At 64.0% G+C, this 18679-nt stretch overlaps 11 protein-coding genes across 11 annotated transcripts; 5 read left to right on the top strand and 6 right to left on the bottom strand.

Moving 5' to 3' along the window:
- Positions 1-100: 100 nt before the first annotated feature.
- Positions 101-818, bottom strand: JCM10292_006232 (uncharacterized protein; the record flags this gene model as incomplete). Its single annotated transcript, XM_076647157.1, has 2 exons — positions 101-344; positions 430-818. 2 exons carry the CDS (start codon positions 816-818, stop codon positions 101-103), a joined length of 633 nt encoding a protein of 210 aa, XP_076507495.1.
- Positions 819-1285: 467 nt separating this feature from the next.
- MGP12 (Mgp12p) lies at positions 1286-3184 on the top strand (the record flags this gene model as incomplete). Its single annotated transcript, XM_076647156.1, has 4 exons — positions 1286-1486; positions 1581-1762; positions 1806-2485; positions 2565-3184. 4 exons carry the CDS (start codon positions 1286-1288, stop codon positions 3182-3184), a joined length of 1683 nt encoding a protein of 560 aa, XP_076507494.1.
- Positions 3185-3332: 148 nt separating this feature from the next.
- Positions 3333-3839, bottom strand: JCM10292_006230 (DUF1772 domain-containing protein; the record flags this gene model as incomplete). Its single annotated transcript, XM_076647155.1, has 1 exon — positions 3333-3839. The coding sequence occupies one exon, from the start codon at positions 3837-3839 to the stop codon at positions 3333-3335; it is 507 nt and encodes a 168-aa protein (XP_076507493.1).
- An 808-nt stretch (positions 3840-4647) lies between these two features.
- On the top strand, positions 4648-6186 carry JCM10292_006229 (acetate uptake transporter family protein; the record flags this gene model as incomplete). The annotated part of the gene is made up of 10 exons (XM_076647154.1): positions 4648-4803; positions 4886-4988; positions 5164-5207; positions 5272-5311; positions 5414-5432; positions 5499-5559; positions 5649-5743; positions 5813-5886; positions 5946-6031; positions 6088-6186. 10 exons carry the CDS (start codon positions 4648-4650, stop codon positions 6184-6186), a joined length of 777 nt encoding a protein of 258 aa, XP_076507492.1.
- A 504-nt stretch (positions 6187-6690) lies between these two features.
- On the top strand, positions 6691-8251 carry JCM10292_006228 (acetate uptake transporter family protein; the record flags this gene model as incomplete). The annotated part of the gene is made up of 10 exons (XM_076647153.1): positions 6691-6858; positions 6941-7043; positions 7230-7273; positions 7340-7379; positions 7482-7500; positions 7568-7628; positions 7706-7806; positions 7875-7948; positions 8010-8095; positions 8153-8251. The coding sequence occupies 10 exons, from the start codon at positions 6691-6693 to the stop codon at positions 8249-8251; spliced, it is 795 nt and encodes a 264-aa protein (XP_076507491.1).
- A 492-nt stretch (positions 8252-8743) lies between these two features.
- On the bottom strand, positions 8744-9447 carry JCM10292_006227 (uncharacterized protein; the record flags this gene model as incomplete). The annotated part of the gene is made up of 3 exons (XM_076647152.1): positions 8744-8843; positions 8913-8986; positions 9118-9447. 3 exons carry the CDS (start codon positions 9445-9447, stop codon positions 8744-8746), a joined length of 504 nt encoding a protein of 167 aa, XP_076507490.1.
- A 190-nt stretch (positions 9448-9637) lies between these two features.
- JCM10292_006226 (uncharacterized protein) lies at positions 9638-11456 on the bottom strand (the record flags this gene model as incomplete). Its single annotated transcript, XM_076647151.1, has 4 exons — positions 9638-9748; positions 9857-10246; positions 10309-10426; positions 10501-11456. The coding sequence occupies 4 exons, from the start codon at positions 11454-11456 to the stop codon at positions 9638-9640; spliced, it is 1575 nt and encodes a 524-aa protein (XP_076507489.1).
- A 565-nt stretch (positions 11457-12021) lies between these two features.
- On the top strand, positions 12022-14091 carry JCM10292_006225 (uncharacterized protein; the record flags this gene model as incomplete). Its single annotated transcript, XM_076647150.1, has 9 exons — positions 12022-12189; positions 12254-12359; positions 12432-12623; positions 12682-12777; positions 12846-13148; positions 13219-13476; positions 13548-13622; positions 13694-13782; positions 13849-14091. The coding sequence occupies 9 exons, from the start codon at positions 12022-12024 to the stop codon at positions 14089-14091; spliced, it is 1530 nt and encodes a 509-aa protein (XP_076507488.1).
- Positions 14092-14406: 315 nt separating this feature from the next.
- On the bottom strand, positions 14407-15969 carry JCM10292_006224 (FAD-dependent oxidoreductase; the record flags this gene model as incomplete). The annotated part of the gene is made up of 7 exons (XM_076647149.1): positions 14407-14949; positions 15080-15217; positions 15280-15334; positions 15393-15427; positions 15493-15538; positions 15602-15670; positions 15725-15969. The coding sequence occupies 7 exons, from the start codon at positions 15967-15969 to the stop codon at positions 14407-14409; spliced, it is 1131 nt and encodes a 376-aa protein (XP_076507487.1).
- Positions 15970-16222: 253 nt separating this feature from the next.
- On the top strand, positions 16223-17413 carry JCM10292_006223 (uncharacterized protein; the record flags this gene model as incomplete). The annotated part of the gene is made up of 3 exons (XM_076647148.1): positions 16223-16849; positions 16952-17078; positions 17145-17413. The coding sequence occupies 3 exons, from the start codon at positions 16223-16225 to the stop codon at positions 17411-17413; spliced, it is 1023 nt and encodes a 340-aa protein (XP_076507486.1).
- A 216-nt stretch (positions 17414-17629) lies between these two features.
- On the bottom strand, positions 17630-18476 carry JCM10292_006222 (aspartate/glutamate racemase family protein; the record flags this gene model as incomplete). The annotated part of the gene is made up of 3 exons (XM_076647147.1): positions 17630-17790; positions 17854-18174; positions 18236-18476. The coding sequence occupies 3 exons, from the start codon at positions 18474-18476 to the stop codon at positions 17630-17632; spliced, it is 723 nt and encodes a 240-aa protein (XP_076507485.1).
- Between the last annotated feature and the right edge of the window lie 203 nt (positions 18477-18679).

Genomic DNA, 18679 nt, shown 5'->3' with positions numbered 1-18679 from the left:
CCCCCCCCCCCCCCCCCCCCCCCCCCCCCCCCCCCCCCCCCCCCCCCCCCCCCCCCCCCCCCCCCCCCCCCCCCCCCCCCCCCCCCCCCCCCCCCCCCCTCTAGCTGTCTAGCGCCAGCGACGCCACGCCATCCTCGACTCGCGGCAGCGCGTCCCTCGTCTCCCTCTCGACGCCGATCTCAATCTCCGGGTCGCCGCGCGCCGCGCGCTGCTCTTCGACGCCCTGCTGCGGCCCGTCGCAGCCGTTGAGCGCCGCTTCTTCCTCGGCGGCGATACGGCGGTCCTCCTCCTCGTCCTTGAGGCGCTGCTTGATCTGCTTCCAGTCTGGATGGAGGTCGCGCCAGCTGCACCGGCTCAACAATTGCCAGTCAGCTCGTCTATTCCTTGCGAATGAGTCAGGCGACCCAGGAGGGGCGGGAGGCAGCGCACCTCTTCTCCTCCTCCCACCACTTGTTGACGACGCACTCGAGCCCGCACGCCGAGTCGCAGCACTCCCACGGTGCCGGCTCGCGCGGTGGCTCGTCGCGCTGTGCCGCGCTGCGGATCGCGGCGAGGCGGTCGGGCGGGTGCAGGGAGCGGGCGACGAGGCGCTGGAAGTAGGCTGAGCGGAGGAGCGGGTCGGACGTTGGGGTAGGGTCGGACGATGGGACGGGTTCAGACGCGGATGTTGAAGCGCTTGCAGGCTTCAGGGCGGGGCTCGATGACGAGGTGAACGAGTCGGGGGCTGAGGCGGAATCCGCCGTGCACTCGAGCGTGTCGGTCGCGGGCTTTGTTGGGGCGGTGGACCCCGTCAAGGAGCTCAGTAAAGAGCTCAGCATCGCCTTCGTTGCGCCCTGCGGTCCGTCTGGGAGGAGCGTGACGCTGAAAGGCGATGCTGACCGGCTGCAAGGTGTTCTGGTCGAGCGCGAGGCGTAGCAGCCGTGGACAACTCCCGTGGTCTGTGTGCAGACTTGCTCAACGCCGGACGAGCGTCGTGCCGAACATGGCGGCAGCGTGTCAAGGGCGAGAAGCTAAGGGAGATGAAGCGGAAACGGGGAGGACGTGGAGCACGCAAGCAGCCGGGTTGAGTCCAGAGCGGACAGCGCGGTCTGAGAGAGAGCAGAGAGCGGGTTTATGGCAGAACCAGAGCTTCGGAAGCGAGGGGACGAGCCGACAGAGCGTCCCAAGGTTGATCGCCTCCTCGCTTCTTTTTACATCGCACTGCTCGCGCACACTCACTTGTACAGCTCGAGACTCGCTTGGACTGCGCTTAACAGACTCCCAGACTGCGTGTCAGACTCGCTGCATGCCTCCCCGATCGCAACGTCTTCCGACCCTCACCCTCTTCGGCAAGACCAAGAACTGTTCGCTCTGCGACGTCGCAAAGGCAGACCTCGAGGACGTGCGCAAGGTTGTCCCTTTCCACTGGAATTTCTACGACATCGCAAAGCAGGGGCCGGACGACGATCTCGAGTACGAGCGCACCGCTTGGCGACGACTGTACCAGGTTCGCCTCGTCTCCCTCGCGCTTGCATGGCCAGCCCCGGTTGTTGCGGTGCTGCGGCGAGGAGTTCCCGATTGACTCTCTCCTCCCACCGCAGTACGACATCCCCGTCCTGCACTTGAGCGCAGACGACTCGCTCGACTCGCTCGCGGGCAGGAAAGGCTACGGCGGACGGGTGATGAAGCACCGCATCGACAAGGACAAGCTCGCTCAACTCGTGCGCGAATGGACCGAGAAGCTCAACCAGGAGAAAGCACCGAAGCAACAGATCATGAACCGGTAGCAGCAGGTGCGTTTGTCCATCATCCTGAAGTCGCAGCAGCTCGCTCACCGTCACGCCCGCAGCCAAGCGATCTGCGCCCGAGCAAACGACAAGCGAGTGCCGCAAGCGCGTGCGCACCGCTTCTCCGGAACCATCGAGACCTCGGTCCGCCTCACCTCCGCTCTATCTCGAAACCGCCTCTCCCTCTGCAATCGTCGACGATTCGCACTACGCCTCTTTCGGTCTCGGCTTCTCATACGACTACTTCTCCTCGTCCTTATCCTCGCACCTCCCTATCCTCGGCGAGGCGCGCACGCCCTCGCCCCCTCCTTCCGATGTCGCAGCCCCCACCAACCTGAATCACCTCATTCCTCCGCGGACGTGCTTCAACTGCCTCTCGCCCGACCACAGCCTCCAATCCTGCCCCTTCCGCCACGACCCCATCTCCATCGCCGCCCACCGTGCGTCGTACCACGCACAGCGCGCCTCGGCCCTCTCGTCCACACGCGCGACCTCGGGATCTGGCACGCCGCAGCGACTCACTGCGGGCCCCTCGGCGCCTTCTGCGCGCTCGCGCGCGCTCGAGTGCTGGGCGCGGTTTCGTCCGGGGGTGGTCGGGCCCGAGTTGCGCGCGGCGGTTGCGGGCGAAAGGGCGTTCGAGACGGACGAGTGGGAGTGGGTGAGGAGGATCTGGACGTTCGGGTACCCGCGCGGGTGGACTATGGAGGAAGGAGGAATCGGTGCGGTCGAGTCATCCGCTGCGAGAACGCAACGCCGCGTGCTGATACCCGCCTGTCCGTCGCTTGGTGTGCGCTGCAGACCCGTTTACGCGCATGCGTGAGCGTATACTAGCGCTCACGCAGGATGAGGCGGACGACGAGATCGAAAATCTAGACGACGTCGACGACCTCGAGATCTACGGCGTCGGCGGAGCCTCTGCGCTTCCCGACTCTGCCTCTAGGACCCTCGCAGCTCCTCTGCCCATTGCTGCGCCCGAACCTGCTGTATCTCCACCATGTGCCAGTCCTTCGGCATCTTGTACGCCACCTCCGCCACCTCCTGCCGAACTCCCTCCTCCACCGCCTCCCCCCTCCGATCCTCCGCCGCCTCCCCCCTCCTCTCCTCCGCCGGCCCCGCCGCAATCCGCCCCACCGCCGCTCCCGCTTGTTCGCCTCGCAGACTACCGCACGCCGCTCTTCTCCTCGTCGACGCACTTCGTCGCGCCCTCGCGCGCGGAGACGTGGGAGGCGATGCACGAGGCGCTCGCGAGGGTTCCGCCGCCGCGGGACTTGGTCGAGCGGAGGAGGGGGGAGTGGGAGCGGTGGAGGAAAGAGAAGGAGGCGTGGGAGAGGGAGCTTGGTGCGCAGAGGAAGCGCGCGAACGAGGACGAGGAGGAGGAGGAGATGGAGCTTGCGAGCGCGAGTAGCGAGGCGGGCTGAGTAACTGGCTTTGCGCGCGACTCTGCCTGGCACGCTTACGAGTGAGTGGCAAGAAAGGGGCACTGATCACTGCAAGCTGGCGTTCCCTCCTACTCGTGACTTGACAGGCGATGCGACTCCTCCCGACCTGTCCCCCTCCTCAGCTGCCTCACGCCACCACAGCGGTCCACACGCCGACGACCCCGCCCGCGCCGATGAGTGCAGCCCTGACGGCGTTGTAGGCGCCGAACTTGCGCAAGAGCGTCACGACCTCGTCCTGACTCGGCTCGCGCGCGGCGTCCTTCTTCTTGTTGACGCGCTCGTCGAGCTCGATCAGCTTAGCGTTGACGGCGGGGAGCATGACGGCGACGGTGAAGGGGAGGATCGAGGCGGTCAGGCCCGCGGCGAGGCTGTAGCCGGTGCGCGCCGCAGACGCTGCCGACGACGAGTAGGCGGAGGAAGCGAAGTGCGCGGCCGCGAGCGAGGCGAGCTGCGGAAAGACGTGCGACCCGGACGAGAAGAGTGCGCGCAGGTCTGCGAGCGAGTCTGGGACCGAGGCGCGCTTCGCGAGCGAGCTGAGTAGCGGCACGGACGAGTACGAGAGCGAGGCGATGCCCCCGGCCGTCGCGAGCGTGACCGAGCAGGCGAGCGTGGTGCACAGCTGCGAGGCTGACATGCTGTCCCGAGGGTCTGCTGGCGGCTCCACGGTCTCTGGGACGGACGACGTCGAGGTGAGAGTCGCTCGGCGCAGCGGGTGCGCTCCGGTCCAGACGGTGACGTCGCTGTCGCTCTCCTTTCTCTCGCGTTCGTTCGCTCTTCTGAAGCAGTCGCAAAAGACTGTCAGCAGTGGTGCTTCCTGTAAACCTCGCGCAGCCGAAGAATGGCGTTGCCGCGCGCACCTGGCCTTGTCCGCCCCCGCGCAACCGGCGTCTTGCGCGCGCCGGGCGCTCTCGGGTGGTTTCGCTCTCCTCTTTTCGGCGCCACTGTCGTCCTTCGCCGGACACCGCGAGGCTGCCAAGGCATTCCGTGCCCGTCTGGGGTGACGCCAGACTGTCTATCGCGCTCGTGCGGGGCAAGGGAGCGCGCCTCATCCCCCTCACCGCCCGCTCGAACTTTGTCGTACTGCACCTGATTTTGGTCTCCGGCGTACGGTCTGCACCCAGGGCGCCTTGTGCTGCTTTCGGACCGCTGCATATGGCTGGATCGTCCCGCGAGGGCTCTCCCCTGGTCCGCGATTGGACCCAGCCGGGCGGGTCTCTCCTTCGTGGCTCCCGATCACAGTGAACGTTCGTGCGCGACCTCTTGGCGCCCCGCTCCTGCTCTCCGACTGGCCCCGCTTTGTGCACGCTCCGTTGGGGCAAAAAAGACGGGCGCCCGCTGCGCTCGTCTCCTCGCTTTCTCTCCCCTGCATCTTGCTCGAGGCGTCGCTCATCTCGCGCACTTCATCCGCTCTTGCGCCTTCTACACTTTCAAGCGCAATCAGCATGTCGTCTCCTAACGGCTCGTCGCTCCACCACCACCACGACCTGGAGAAGAGCGCTGGCGCCCCGAACGCAGGCCAGTCCTCGTACGCTTCGAATGAGGGCGGCGCGCCTCTCAACCTGCGCAACATCACGCCGGGTGGACACCCCCTTGACCAGGTTCGTCTCGCCTGCGTTGTCGTCTAAGCGGAAAGGGTCACATGAGGTTTACCTATCTCGACCGTCGCTTGCCTTCGAACAGAGCCAGCCCGCCTTCCCCGTTTATCACCGCAAGTTCGCCAACCCGGCGCCGCTCGGACTGTGCGGCTTCGCGCTGACGACCTTTGTCCTGTCCCTCATTAACGGTACGTCCCTTCTCCTTCGCCGGGTCGACGTGATTTCGCGAGTTTCCCGGGGTCATCCACGCTGGAATCGGAATCGCTGCGACGTCCCGCTCGAAATCACAGACTCTCGGCTCCCGCTGTGCTCCAACATCCAGTGGATTGCGCTGATCAGGCCTTCGTTTCTTTCGTACGACAGTTCGCGCTCGCGATGTCTCGGTCGCTAACGTTGTCGTCGGTCCCGTGAGTTGTCTCACCATCACAAGGCAGACCGAGATCGTCACTAATATGGCCACTCGGAGAGCAGGCTCTGTGGTACGGTGGTCTCGCGCAGCTGCTCGCTGGGAGTGCGTCCCTTTTTTCTGCCCGAACTCGCACCGATGCGACTGTCCCTCCTTTCGCTCGCTCAAGACATGTTCACTGACCTGTCTGCTCTCACCGCATCGCAGTGTGGGAGTTCGCAGTCGGGTCCGCCTCTCGTTCTGCACCTTGTTGAGAAGGCCATCGTTTTTGACGCGCTTGACTGGCTCGCAGCAACACCTTCGGAGCGACCGCCTTCTCGTGGTACGGCGCATTCTGGCTGTCCTGGGCTTTCGTAAGTTGGGCAGACCCCAAGGTTCCGGGAAGATTGGGAAAGACTGGGACAAGCTTGCTGACTCGGCGCTTGCTGCTATCCTTCTGCAGATCACGTCGCCGTGGTCCGGCATCAGCGCTGCGTACTCTTCCGACCCGCAGATGCTGACCACCGGCGTCTCGTTCTTCCTCTGGGGCTGGTTCATGTGGGTCCCGGTTGTTGCTCCGGCCAAGTTTTGCCTTGCCGTGCTGACTTGCGGTTCGCCACCACTTAGCTTCACCTTCATGATGTTCATCGCGTCGCTCCGCTCGTCAATCGCTCTCTGCTCTGTCTTCTTCTTCCTCACAAGTGCGTGTTTCCCTCAGCCTCGCTACCGCCCGCTGCTCACGCCCGCAACCGTGTCACAGTCACCTTCCTCCTCCTCGCCATTGCCGACCTGCACGTCGGCGCGTGGGAGACAATTCGCACCGCTGGCGGCGCCTTCGGCATCATCGTGCGTCAAGGTTCGCTTAAAACCGTGACCCACTCCCGCTGACCTCGCCTTGACAGACCGCCTTCCTCGCGTGGTACGTCGCCGCGGCGAACCTGATCACTCCCGACACCTCTTATGCGAGCTTGCCGGTCGGGTCTCTCGCGCGCAAGGACTGAGTCGGTCGTTCCCGCCTGCCGGCCTCGTCCCTTCCGTCTCTCCCGCCTTTTTGTCTTGCCCAGTCTCTGTAGAGTCGTTCGTTCCGCAGCGGTGCCGGACCCGCCAGTCGAGGCATCGTCAATGCGACCCACGTTGTTGGCCATCTTCTGATCCCGCCCGCACCCGCTCCCTGCGCTCCCCACTTGGGTTCTTCGGCTTCATTTGTGGCTGCTCAACCCTGCGCGCTGCTTCACCCGCAGCGACGCAGAGGGTTTGCGAGACAGCGATTGGCTCGATTGGACCCGGGGACTCGGCTCTGCGGAGTCCGGGCCTGCTCACGAGGCCCCCGCGATTTTCCGACGTGCCCCGCTCTGGCCAGGCCCGAATGGGCAAGTTTGGCATCGCTCGCGCGCGTCGTCCGTTTCTGCACTTCCCAACTTTCTCGTCTTTCTTCTCCTTGCCGGCACGCTCTTGCTTCAGACTCGCCGCTTCACCACCGCACTCTACTCGCACACTCTTCTGCCATGGCCTCGACGAACGGCTCCTCGCTGCACGGTGGCACGTCGCCGCACGATCTCGAGAAGAACACCCATGCGGCGGGCGCGCCCAACGCAGGCCAGTCGTACTCGTCCGAGGGCGGCGCACCGCTCAACCTGCGCAACATCACGCCCGGCGGGCACCCGCTCGACCGCGTGCGTCCTGCGCCTACGCATCGAGCCACTGCAGGGAAGTGCACCTGCTGACCCCTTGAGAGGGAATCGATGACGCCCACAGAGCCAGCCTGCGTTCCCCGTCTATCACCGCAAGTTTGCGAACCCGGCGCCGCTTGGCCTCTGCGGTTTCGCCCTGACGACGTTCATGCTCTCGCTCATCAATGGTGAGCTCCTGCCGTTGGGGCGGAGATGGAGGGGGCGCGAGCGCGGAGCTCCTGTTTGCCCGCGCGGCCCTCCGCTCGGCGCTCGTCTCTTTTTCCTATGCTGGCTCAGTCTGGCAGCCTGCCGGCGAGCTTTCTCACGTGCAGAACCATCGCTAACAACTTGCCCGGACTGGTTCCCGCACGCAGTCCGCGCTCGTGATGTCTCGGTTCCCAACATTGTCGTCGGTCCTGTGCGTCTCCTTTCGCCATCTTTGCTGGTGACGGTCATCCAGACTGACTCAAAACCGCACATGCAGGCCCTGTTCTACGGCGGCTTGGCCCAGCTCCTTGCCGGCAGTACGTTTCGAGCCTTCTCCCCTCCTTCTCGCGGTTCTCTTCGCTTTCTCGCGCTTCTTTCGCGCACTCCGATGCTCACTCTTTTGTATTGTATTGGGTCAGTGTGGGAATTCGCCGTCGGGTATGTTGGACTTCACTGCAGTCTGTCCAAAATTCCCCGAGACTGACCTCACTCCCTGCGCGCACAGCAATACGTTCGGTGCTACCGCCTTCAGTTCGTACGGCGCCTTCTGGCTCTCGTATGCCTTCGTAAGCACTCGCTGTCGACTACCGCCTTGACAAGCATGTCGCTGACGCTTCGCTCGGTCCTCCTCGTCTCCGAACAGATTGTCTCGCCCTGGTCCGGCATTGGCTCGTCCTACGAGGGGCAATCACCTGCGAACATGGAGGCGTCGGGCGTGTCGTTCTTCCTCTGGGGCTGGTTCATGTACGTTTGCCTACGCGCGTTCCCACCTCTTCCGGAATTTCTCCCACTGATCCGGATCGATGCCACAGCTTCACTTTCATCATGTTCCTCGGCTCGCTGCGCTCGTCAATTGCGCTCTCGGCGGTCTTCTTCTTCCTGACGAGTACGCCGTCTTCGTGTCCTTCGCCAGATCTTCTCGCCGCTCACGCTCGATACCTCCGCAGTCACCTTCATGCTCCTGGCCATCGCCGACCTCGGGACCGGCAACTCCGACGCGATCCGCACCGCTGGTGGCGCGTTTGGGCTTGTTGTGCGTTGAAGTGTCCGCCAAGCCTTGCTCCGGCTCTTTGCTGACCCATATTTGCAGACCGCCTTCAACGCGTGGTACGTTGCGGCAGCAAACTTGATCACTCCAGACACGAGCTACGCCGTCTTGCCCGTCGGCTCGCTTGCCCGCAAGGACTAAATGCGCCGCCGTCCTCTCGGGCCGCGTCAAGCTCTGTCGCACCCCGCCCGCATGCTGTCTCGCCCCACCTGTCGGATTTCGCCTCTTCTGCACTCTCTTGTACATCCTACGATCCACCCTGGCCCTAATCTCGCCGTTGCCGGCATCGGGTCCGCCTAGGTGTCGCAGCTGGCCGTCGCTTTCACCCCGTTCGTCCTCGCAAATTGCTCGACAAGATCCCCTCGATTCGATACAACTCCTTACACCCCATCCTGTGTTGCTCCCTTGCCTGCCCAATGACAACAAGTCTGTGTACGCCGTTCCTGCCGGTGCCTCGGGTTCCGTGACTGTCTGGCTTTCACTTCAGTCGAGCTATCCTGCAGGCTCTCGCTTCTGATGTCGCTCGCTAGTGTCGCGCTTCACTTCAAAGCGATACTGCAAAGCGATATTGCATTTTTGCTGTTCTGTGCTCGACGTATCTCGCGCTAACGAGAGGACCTGGTCGAGGCGGCCCTACTTTGCCGTCTTGGCGGCCTTTTCCTTCTCCTGCTCCTCGATGAGCTCGCTGAGCACGTCAACGATGACCTGGTGATCGTCCTCCTGCTTGAGTCCGCTGCGCGCGACGTGTAAAGACCGCGCCGTCAGCATACCGGGTCAGGGTGGAGGCGACGAGGAGACGCACGAGACGCAGATGACGCCGACGAGCGGCTCGACGCCCTGTACGCGGATGGGGAAGCCGCCGCCGTGGCACGCGTACTGCTCGAAAGAATGCCCACAAGAAGAGAAGCTGCGTCAGCGATCAAGTGGAGGGTGGTCGAGGAGGCGCCGACGTCTCTGCGGGCGCGGCGCAGGACAGCACAGGGCAGCAGCTGGACAGGGAGACGCACGTCGTCGGCGTTGATCCCGTAGTGCGCGGGGATGTTGCCGCCGTTCGTCTTGATGTTCATGCTCGCCGTGCTCTTGCCCCACCGCAGGACGACGTTGCGCTTGCGCTGCGCCCACCGCATCTGGTCGAGCATCGACCCCTCGGCGCACGTCGCAAAGAAGTACTGCTGCTCGGACGCCGCCGCGCGGATGTCGATGATGGCCGGCTCGCCGGGGAATTTCGAGCGCAGGTACTCGCGCAGCCGGACGCCCAGCGTGAAGGCCACCTCGGACGAGAAAGTCACGAGGCGCAGCTCCTCGTGCTTGGCAACAGCAGCAGCGTCGTACGACATGATTGACGAGGAGAGGGAGAGGGAGAAGGACAAGGTGGGGCCGCGCTCTACTCTCAAAGGACGATCGAAGCCAAGGCCCGGGCCATTAGCACTCAGCGAGACACACGGACCTTCGGCAGCCGCACCGGGCATTGCCTCGCTCCGACAGAGTGCTCCTCGTATTGCAGGGTAGACCGCACCGGCTAGGCATCTACTTGCCGCCCGAGCTGCCGAGCTTCCAGCGCCCGCTGCCCTGCCGCTTGGGCGGGTTGCTCGCTCCCGCCGAACTCGTCTTCATCTTGGCCGCCGCAACGACGAGGTCCTGTGCACGCAGCAGGCAGCGTTAGCGGAGCGCTCACCCACCATCAAAGCAGCAGCAGCTGCACAGCATTCTGACGACAGAGAGCCAACAGGGGAAGCACAAACGCACCTGGATCATCCCGTTGTACACCTCCTTGTCCTGCCCCTCCTTCTCGCGCATCATGAGCGCATGCGTGAGCACGCCGCTCGCGTCTACGCTGATGCGCTCCATCTCGTCGCTGAGCGCCTGCAGCTTTTGCAGCGAGAGGAGTGTCAGGTCCTCCTCCGAGTAGGCGAGGAGCGCCTCGGCGCGCGCGCGGTCCAGCGGCGGAGGCGCCGAGGGCGCGGTCGAGGCGGGTTGGAAGCCCGGCCCGCCGAAGCGCGACGAGGGCGTGACAGAGCGCGAGCCGGCGGGGGAGGAGGAGAAGGGGAGGGAGCCGCCGATCGGCGGCGCGGAAGAAGGGCGGTTCGGGTTGAAAGACGAGGCGCTGAGCGAGAGGGCCGAGACCTTGGGCTCGGACTGCAGGATGCGCTTCTTCGGTCAGTGTCGCAGTATGCCGGATGCAGAGCAGCAGAACCGACCTCGTCGAGGTTGACGGGGATGCCCATTGCGACGAGGTGCTCTCTCCGCACGCGTGATCTCCGCCAGTCGAGCGGCCTCAGCGCGGGCAGCGTCTCCAGCTCGGCTAGCAACTTCCGTCTGTGCCCGTCTCGAGCTTCGTCAGCGAGAGAGCAGTGCGCTAGAACCGCACGCGCGATGGGATCGAAACGCACGAAGATTCCGTCACGAGCACCTGTGCCGGCCCTTCGACCTGCCTCTCTGGCTCGTCGTTGACCGCGAGCGCAGCGCGAGGCCACGCCTGCTCGAAGAACTCGCGCAGCTGCGGTGCCACCGCCCGTCGTGTCGGGGTCGAGAGGTCGAGCCGCAGGGGCGGGTGTCCCGAGGTCGACGCAACCGGAGCTGGCGTAGGCGCAGGCGCAGGCGCGGGCGCAGGAGCGGGGACGGGCTCGAACGCCGAAGCGTCGGCCTCGCCAAAGTCGCCAAAGTCGCCAAAGTCGTCCTCGCCGCCGTCTGCTCCTGCGCCGGCGCCGCCAACCTCGCCAAAGTCGTCGAACTCCTCCCCCTCATCCTCGTTTGCAAGCTCTGCAGATGCAGGCGCGTCGAAATCGTCGTCTGCAGGTGCGTCGCTAGCAGCTGCTGGGGCAGGAGGGGCGGGAGCAGGCTCGTCGTCGTCCGTGTTGGCGTCAAAGTCGTCCATCGGCGGGGGTTCGTAGGGTTGCTGGGCGTGCGTAGGCGGTACAGGGGGTGGTAGAGATACTTCTTCGTCTTCGTGCGAGTCAGGGGAAGCAGGTGCGGCGGGTTGATCGGGAGAGCCAGCGTCGGGAGGAGGAGGCGAGTCTGGTGCAGCGGGCTCTGCGGGTGCTGCGAGTGCGGGCTCGCCCTCTGCCGGGTCCTGTGCTGCTCCGTCCGTGTCGTCTTGCCCCGCTTCCGGCGGTGCTGCCCGCTCCCCCTTGTCCTCGTCGTCGCTGTTCGCCGTCACCTCGTCCTCGCCCTCCTCGTCGCGCGCAGCAGCAAGCGGGGCAGGAGACTCTGCCGTGCCCCACGCAGGCGAGTCCTCCCCATCGTCGCTCGCCTCGAACGAGACGCGCTGCGTCTCTGCGCGCGCACCGTCGTCGCTGCCGGGCGGGTGGGGCGAGGGCTCGGACGCGCCCCAGGGGTTCTCGTCCATCGCAGGGAGCGCACAGCGAGACTGTCAGGTGAGCAGACGGGCACGCGCAGGCTCTGGCACAGCTCGAGCGCGTCGTGGGGCGCGAAGTGGCCTTGACGAGCGCTTGCTCCAACCCGGCTCTCGCTTCGACCGCTACGGACCTCTCGCTCTGCTGCAGCTGGATGAGCTCGTGGGTTTCGTTTGCAGCTCTGACGCGATCCTTGTCCACCTGAGCTTGAAGCATGACCTCGAGCCTGCTTGTCTCGGTCAACTCAGCTGCCTGTCGCGAGTCTTGTGCGGCCTGCGTTGCTGACTGGTCTTTCGCGGAGTGCATTGGCGTGCACTCGTCAGAATACCTGTCCACGAGACTGGAGGACTACGTCGCGACGCCGCTAATCTTTGCAGGGGTAGGCCGGCCCCGGATTTTCGTCGAGTTCGCCGCAGGCCATGCGCTCGCCGCCGCTCCAATCTTCGGCGCGGCACCGCTCTTCCCGCCGCTGCTTCTCCTTCGCTCCCTCCTCTCCCGGTTCGAAGCTTGACAGCTCGTGCTTCTTTGCTGCCTCGTTCCTGATCTGTCCCGACCAACATGAGCCTCGACCTCGACCTCATCATCCGCAACGGCATCGTCGTGACGGCCGCCGACGAGACGGCATGCGACATTGGCTGCAAGGACGGCAAGGTCGTGCTTCTCATGGCCAACATGCCCGTCCCCGAAGGCTGCAAGGTCATCGACGCCGAGGGCGGCTACGTTACTGTGCGCCTTCCGCTTTCTCTCAGCTGCATTCCTACCAGCCCACTGACGCGCTTTCTTGTTGCAGCCTGGTCTCGTCGACTCGCATGTGCACATCGCGCAGTCCGCGGCAAAGTCGCTTGGCGCAAAGTCGGCCGACGACTGGACCACCGCTTCCCGTTCCGCTGTCGGAGGTGCGTCTTCTTGATGCTTTTGACATGAGATTCTTTCAGCGACAGGAACTGACGTTTGACATGATTGCACAGGTGGCACGACCACCGTCATCGCTTTCGCGGTGCAGAACCGCGGCACCTCGATGCAGGCCGCCGTCGATGCGTACCACGAGCTCGCGACCGGCAATGCCGTCTGCGACTATGGCTTCCACGTGATTGTCACCGACCCGAGCGAGGAGCAAATGCACGTGGAGCTCCCCAAGCTCATGGCAGATGGCATCACCAGTGCGTTCCGCTTCCGCGTCCACTCTCCGGAACACAGGTGCTGATTTCAAGCCCACAGGTCTCAAGATCTACTCTACGTACCCGGCACTCAAGCTCAACGACGAGCAGATCATGGACTGCCTCTTCGCTGCCCGCCAGTACGGCGCCACCGTCAGTGCGCAGCCTTCCCATCCGCGCTCCTCCTTTACACCCGCTCACTCGACCTTCCTTCCTTCTCAACAGTGGTCCACGCCGAGAACTCGGACATAATCGCCTGGATGACCAAGGACCTCGCCGCACGGGGCATGACCGCGCCGATCCACCACAGCACGTCGCGGCCGCCGATCGTCGAGAGCGAGGCGACGAACCGCGTGCTTGCCATCTCGGAGATCATGGACTGCCCCGTCCTGTTTGTGCACGTCTCGGCGCCCGACGCGTTCAAGGTCATCCGCGAGGCGCAGACTCGCCTTTTGAGCGTCTACGCTGAGACGTGCCCGCACTACATGCTCCTCACCGCCGACGAGATGCGCCGGCCCAACTTCGAGGGTGCGTCGACATGCTTCATGGGGATGAGCGCGAGCACGGCGAGTGCTGACTCCACATTTCGCATCTTCAGGCGCCAAGGCCTGCTGCGCCCCTCCGCTGCGCGAGAACCCCGAAGACCGCGAGCGCGTGTGGGACTACACGGTCAACGGTACCGTGACGGTGCTCTCGTCGGACCACGCGCCGACCAACTTTTACGACGCCAACGGCAAGCAGCTCGGGCTCGCAAAGGCGCCGGGCAAGCCCGAGGGCGACTTCCGCTTCATCCCCAACGGGTTGCCCGGAGTCGAGACGAGGGGCCCGCTCATGTGGAGCGAGGGTGTCTGCAAGGGTGCGTTGTGCATTTCGCCTGCATGCGTTCTCGGAATTCGCCGGCTGACTCGCTTGCGATCGTTCATCTAGGCCGCATGTCGCCGTCCAAGTTCGTCGAACTCAACTGCACGTCTGCCGCGAAGCTCTACGGCATGTACCCTGCCAGTGCGTCTATTCAACCAGCTGTCGTCTCGATGAACCGGTCCGATGTTGACTTTCGACCTTCTCCCTTGCAGAGGGCACAATTCAGCCTGGTAGCGATGCCGACTTTGTGGTCTGGCGCAAGCCGTCGGCTCGTGCGGCGTCGAAGGTGACCGTCAAGAACGTGAGTCTGGCCTGCGCTGCGCTGCTCTTGCATTGCATGAACGCCCGCTGACCTACATCCCTTCAGCTGCACTCGGCATGCGACTACACGCCCTTCGAGGGTCACGACGTCCAGGACTGGCCCGTCCTGACGATCCTCCGCGGCCAAGTCGTGTACGACGGCACGACGAACGAGGTCGTCGCCGAGCCCGGGTACGGCCGGTTCCTCAAGCGCGGCAAGAGCACGCTCCCCGGGCCCCGGAACAAGTGGCTCAGCGAGTGGAGGCCCAAGTACGTTGAGGATGCCGAGAAGCAGGCCAACGGGCAGTAGAACGGCTCAGGGATATAGCTGGGTTAGATGTGCCTTCGTGTGCGCTGTGTCGAGGTCTGTTGTTTTCTCTTTGCGCTTATCACACTCTGCAATGTCCTCGTCGTTCAATACATGCTTAATGGAGTCTCAAAGTCAAATGTCAGTGCTTGAACGGACAAGCTCGCCGTCTCCTCCCCTTGCAGCTTTGAGCCAGAGGTGCAGTGCTGTCTGCCTGTTCTCTTTGCTCCTGGACAGCGTCCTCGCATTCTTAAGGACGAAGGGGACAATGCAACCAATCTACAAATGTCTAGAAAAAAAAGAACCGAGGAGGGGACACTACAGCTTGGCGCGGATGAGCACGCCCGGCTGACCCTTGCCCGCCTTGCGCACCTCTTCACCGACGATCCTCGCAGCCTCTTCGGCGCAGCCCCACATGCTCTGCCACCCGTATCCGCCGTGCCCGTAGTTGTGCACGACGATCTCGTCCTTACCCTCGAGCGCAACCTTCTCCGCCTCAAGGCGGATACCGGCGTCGCGCGTCGGGCGGAAGCCGACGACCTTACCCGTGATGAGCGACTCGAGGTTCACAGGCTCGGTCGAGCCAGGCGGGCGTGCGAGGCTCGGGCAGATCTCGAGCGCGCGGCGGATAATGTCCTGCGTCGTCGCGTCGCGCGGCTGCGTCTCCCAATCGTCGACCTCGCGCGTACCGCCAATGATGACTTCGCCGCTCGCGCGCGGGATCACGTACGTCCGCTCGCCGCCCTCGCCGCCGGCGAGAGAGCCGACCTGCCGCGTCCAGCCGGTCTTGATCCACGGAGCGCGGAGGGCCAGAACCTGCCCGCGGACGGGGTGGACAGTCTTGTCCTGGACCTCGGCGAGCTGTTTGAGGGAATGCTAAGGGCGTCAGGATACCAGTCTCTTGGAGTTGAGCACTGCGGCGTATGAGGTCCGCATTTGGGAAGGCTCTTCGCTAGGCAACGCAGGTTCGCAAGGGGGACACGAGACGCACGTCACGTGCACCGATACCAGTGCAGTTGACAATGGCTAGCGGCGCCTTGGCGTACTTGCGGGCGTCGGCAAGCGAAGCGAGACGAGGCACGCGCTGCATGATGCCGCCGAGCGAGGTGAAGGTGCGGACGAGGTGAGGCTTTCCACCAGGATTTGTCAGTCACGTGCTGGAGTGCAAACTCATAGCGCGACTTCACGTACAAGATAGCGAGCGGGTTCAATGGTCATCGACGAGAACGAAACGACGTGGTCGATCCTATGTAGAGGAGACGGCGTCAGCAGACCGCCACAAGGCATTCACTTGCAAATCTCACCCTTCCGGAACAGAGGCCGCATCATGGATACGGAACTGTGGCGGTCGAACCTGGTCAGACTGGCTGAGGTCGTGCAGGAAGCGGAACCCTCGTAACGCACATCGGGAAGCTCCTCAAGAAGGCGCAGATGCAGGTCACCGCGGTAGCTGCAAGGTACGGAACCGTCATCAGCATCATTCTGACGAGAAGCAGAACAGGTCAAGACGCACAGCTCCGTCTGGGTGAGCCGCATCACTCCCAGCTTCTCTCCCTCCGCCGCATCTGCGCTCTCGCTCCATCTGTTCGTGCAGAGTCAGCTAAGAGCTCGCGCCACGCTCCTGATCTGCACGCACAGCCGCTCAAACGTCTTGATGTCAAAGTACCGCTGGCGCCAGTCGCTCGCGTCGGCAAAGCTGAGGTGGTGCGCTCCGGCCGCCGTCGAGGCAAAGTCGGGCGAGAGAGCGTCTCCAGGCAGCTGATGTGCGAGCAGCAGCACCGGGTAACCGCGCCGGAGGAGCTCGACGCCCGTCGACAGGCCAATGCACCCTGCGCCGACGACAACGACGGGGGAGGGGAGCGCGTGCGCGAAGCCGGACATTGACGGTTGCTTGTTGTGACGGAGAAGATCCTTGCAGCAAGAGAGCTACGCTCGCCGAGATTCACCTACACGCACCTTGACTTTGCCCGCCTGATTGCGCGCCCCGCGCCGCCCGCAGCGAGACGGCCGCCGGCGGCCGGCACGGCGCGCCCAAGTCGCGGGGCGATCGCTTTTCTCGGCTCGTCGCCTGCTGTTCGCTGTGTCCTTCTCTGTCCTGCCTGTTTCCTCTCCAATCGACTTCGTTGCTCAGATCATGGTCCGCACTCTCCGCGTCGCTGCTGCCCAGGTCGGCCGCGTCGATCGTGGCACTCCTCGCGCCGCCGTTATCGCTCGTCTCAACGCCCTCCTCGACCAGGCGGCTGCTCAGCGCGTCAAGCTCGCCGTCTTCCCTGAGACGACCTTCTCGACCTTCTTCCCGCGCTACTGGATCGAGGACCAGGCCGAGATTTCGTCGTACTTTGAGAAGGAGCCGGCGAGCGGCATCGCCGACTGCGACTCGGTCAAGGCCTTCTTTGACAAGGCCAAGGCGCTCGACATCGACGTCGCCATCGGCTATGGCGAGGAGACGCCGGAGGGCACGCGCTATAACACCGCTTCGTACGTCTCGTCGGGCAAGACGGTCGGCAAGTACCGCAAAATCCACCTCCCCGGGACCTTTGAGCCGTTCAGCAAGGAGGAGGGCGTCACCAACCAGCTCGAGAAGTACTACTTCAAGCCGGGCGACCTCGGCTTCACGGCCTTCCGCGCCCCGTCGCTCAAGAAGGTCTGCGGCGGCGAGAAGAGCCCCATTGTCGGCCAGCTCATCTGTAACGACCGTCGCTGGGCCGAGGGCTGGCGCGTGTATGGACTCCAGGGTGTCGAGATCATGTGCATCGGCTACGTGAGTCATCTCTTTGTTCATCACCTTGCTCCCGACCGCTTCCGTCTTCAACCTTCGGTTGCGCCGGCTATTCAGACGTGCTGACGTAACGTATGCGCACAGAACACGACCGCATGGGCACCACAGCTTTGGGGAATCGACCCGGACTCGATGACGCGCGAGGAGGCGTACAAGGATGCGATGTTCCACCACAAGGTCGTATGCCAGGCTCACGCCTACACCAACGCGAGTGCGTTCTGCTCTCCGTACTGCCTCGGCTGTGAGCGCAAGCTGACATCCGGAACGCTCTCCGCAGCCTTCCTCATCACGACTGCTCGCTGCGGTGTCGACGACGGTCTCCACCCCCTCATCTCTGGCTCGATGATCGTCGACCCGGAAGGCCACATCGTCGCCGAGAACAAGACCGAGGAGGACGAGCTCGTCGTCGCCGAGATTGACCTCGACGCGTGCCAGCAAGGGAAGAACAAGACGTTTGCGTTCGCCAAGCACCGCCGGCCGGAGCACTATGGCCCGATTTGCGAGCGCGTGGGTGTGATCGAGCCCGAGGAGCCTGCAGAGCAGTAGACGCCGCGCAGAGTGCTGTAGCATTTCCGTCGATAGATTGCATTGTCGTTCCGCCCTGGTCTCTTGCGTCCAGGTTCAGCTCATGCAAGGGCCGCTTGTATGTAGGTTCTACTGTGCCTTGCAGATTTCCTCAAAGCGACTGAATGGCCAAGCATTCACTGGAGAAATGGAGAGCGCGGAAATGAATGGAGGTCCAGTCGCGAATGCGGTGCAGCGCTACGCTCGTGGCTTTTCCGTCGCGACCATCCCTGCCAGCATCACTAGCCCCGCTACCGCTGCGTCAATCACGCGGACCTCGCCGAGCCCAGCCTCGCTCACGCCTGCGCGGACGAGCGGCTCCATTCCTGCCATGCCAGCGCATCCCATGATGATGGTGTCTGCGGGAGAATGACATGTAAGCTCCCGCATTGATGCGAACTTAAGGGCACACATCTACGTACCTGCGCCCTTCTCTGCCACTTTGGCCGCTGTCTCCTTCATCAACCGCTCGACCTTGTCGCGCACGTCCGCCTGCCGCAGCTCCTCGATCGCGATCCCCGACGTGACGCCTCCCGCCCAGCGGTCGCTGCTTGCCGCGCCGAGGAAGTTCATGACACCCTTGGACAGGAGCGGTTTCGGCCCGAAGCCGGTCGAGAGCACGCCGAACTTGCGCCCGAGCATGAGCGCCTTGGAGAGTCCGGCCTCGAACATGCCGATGCACGGCTTTGGCGAGGTCGGGCCGAGCTCTTCCCGAATCATGTGCTGTAGCGGGTGGTCCGTGACTGCGGCGGGAAAGGAGATGAGCATGACGCGGCCTCTCCGTCAACAGGAGACGGGACGCACAGCAGCACACCAGGAAGCCATCGTATCGCTCGAACGCCTCGCTCTTCTCCAGCTCGTCGAAGCAGATTGCCGCAGTCTGCACGCCTGTCCGAAAGTCCCGAATGCCTGTCGGCGCATGCGACGGCCCGGTGAAGTAGTCGAGATGGATGTCGGGGGGGCGGTACGGCTCGAGGGCGTCTCGCAGACCGTCGGTGATCGACTCGGTGCTGTTTGGGTTGATGACGAGCAATCTGGTGGACATGATGCGCCTCGAGAGGATGCCGGCTGCTCTAACGCGGGCAGAGGGGAGGGGGAGTCAGCCCTCGTCGCTTCTTGCACGCCAACCTCCAACTCGGCGCTACTCTGGACGGCATGAAAGTTGGGAATTGCGTATATGGATCCATTCAAAGCACGCAGGACCCTATCGCACAGCTGTGAGGTGCAGCATTCCCTCATCATCCCCGC

Source organism: Rhodotorula paludigena, assembly GCF_050403205.1.
Source record: "Rhodotorula paludigena JCM10292 DNA, Rt_paludigena_JCM10292v1_ctg7, whole genome shotgun sequence".
In the NCBI taxonomy this organism is placed as follows: Eukaryota; Fungi; Basidiomycota; class Microbotryomycetes; order Sporidiobolales; family Sporidiobolaceae; genus Rhodotorula; species Rhodotorula paludigena.
The sequence above is the reverse complement of the archived record's forward strand: the minus strand, read 5'-3'. Positions and strand labels throughout refer to the sequence as shown.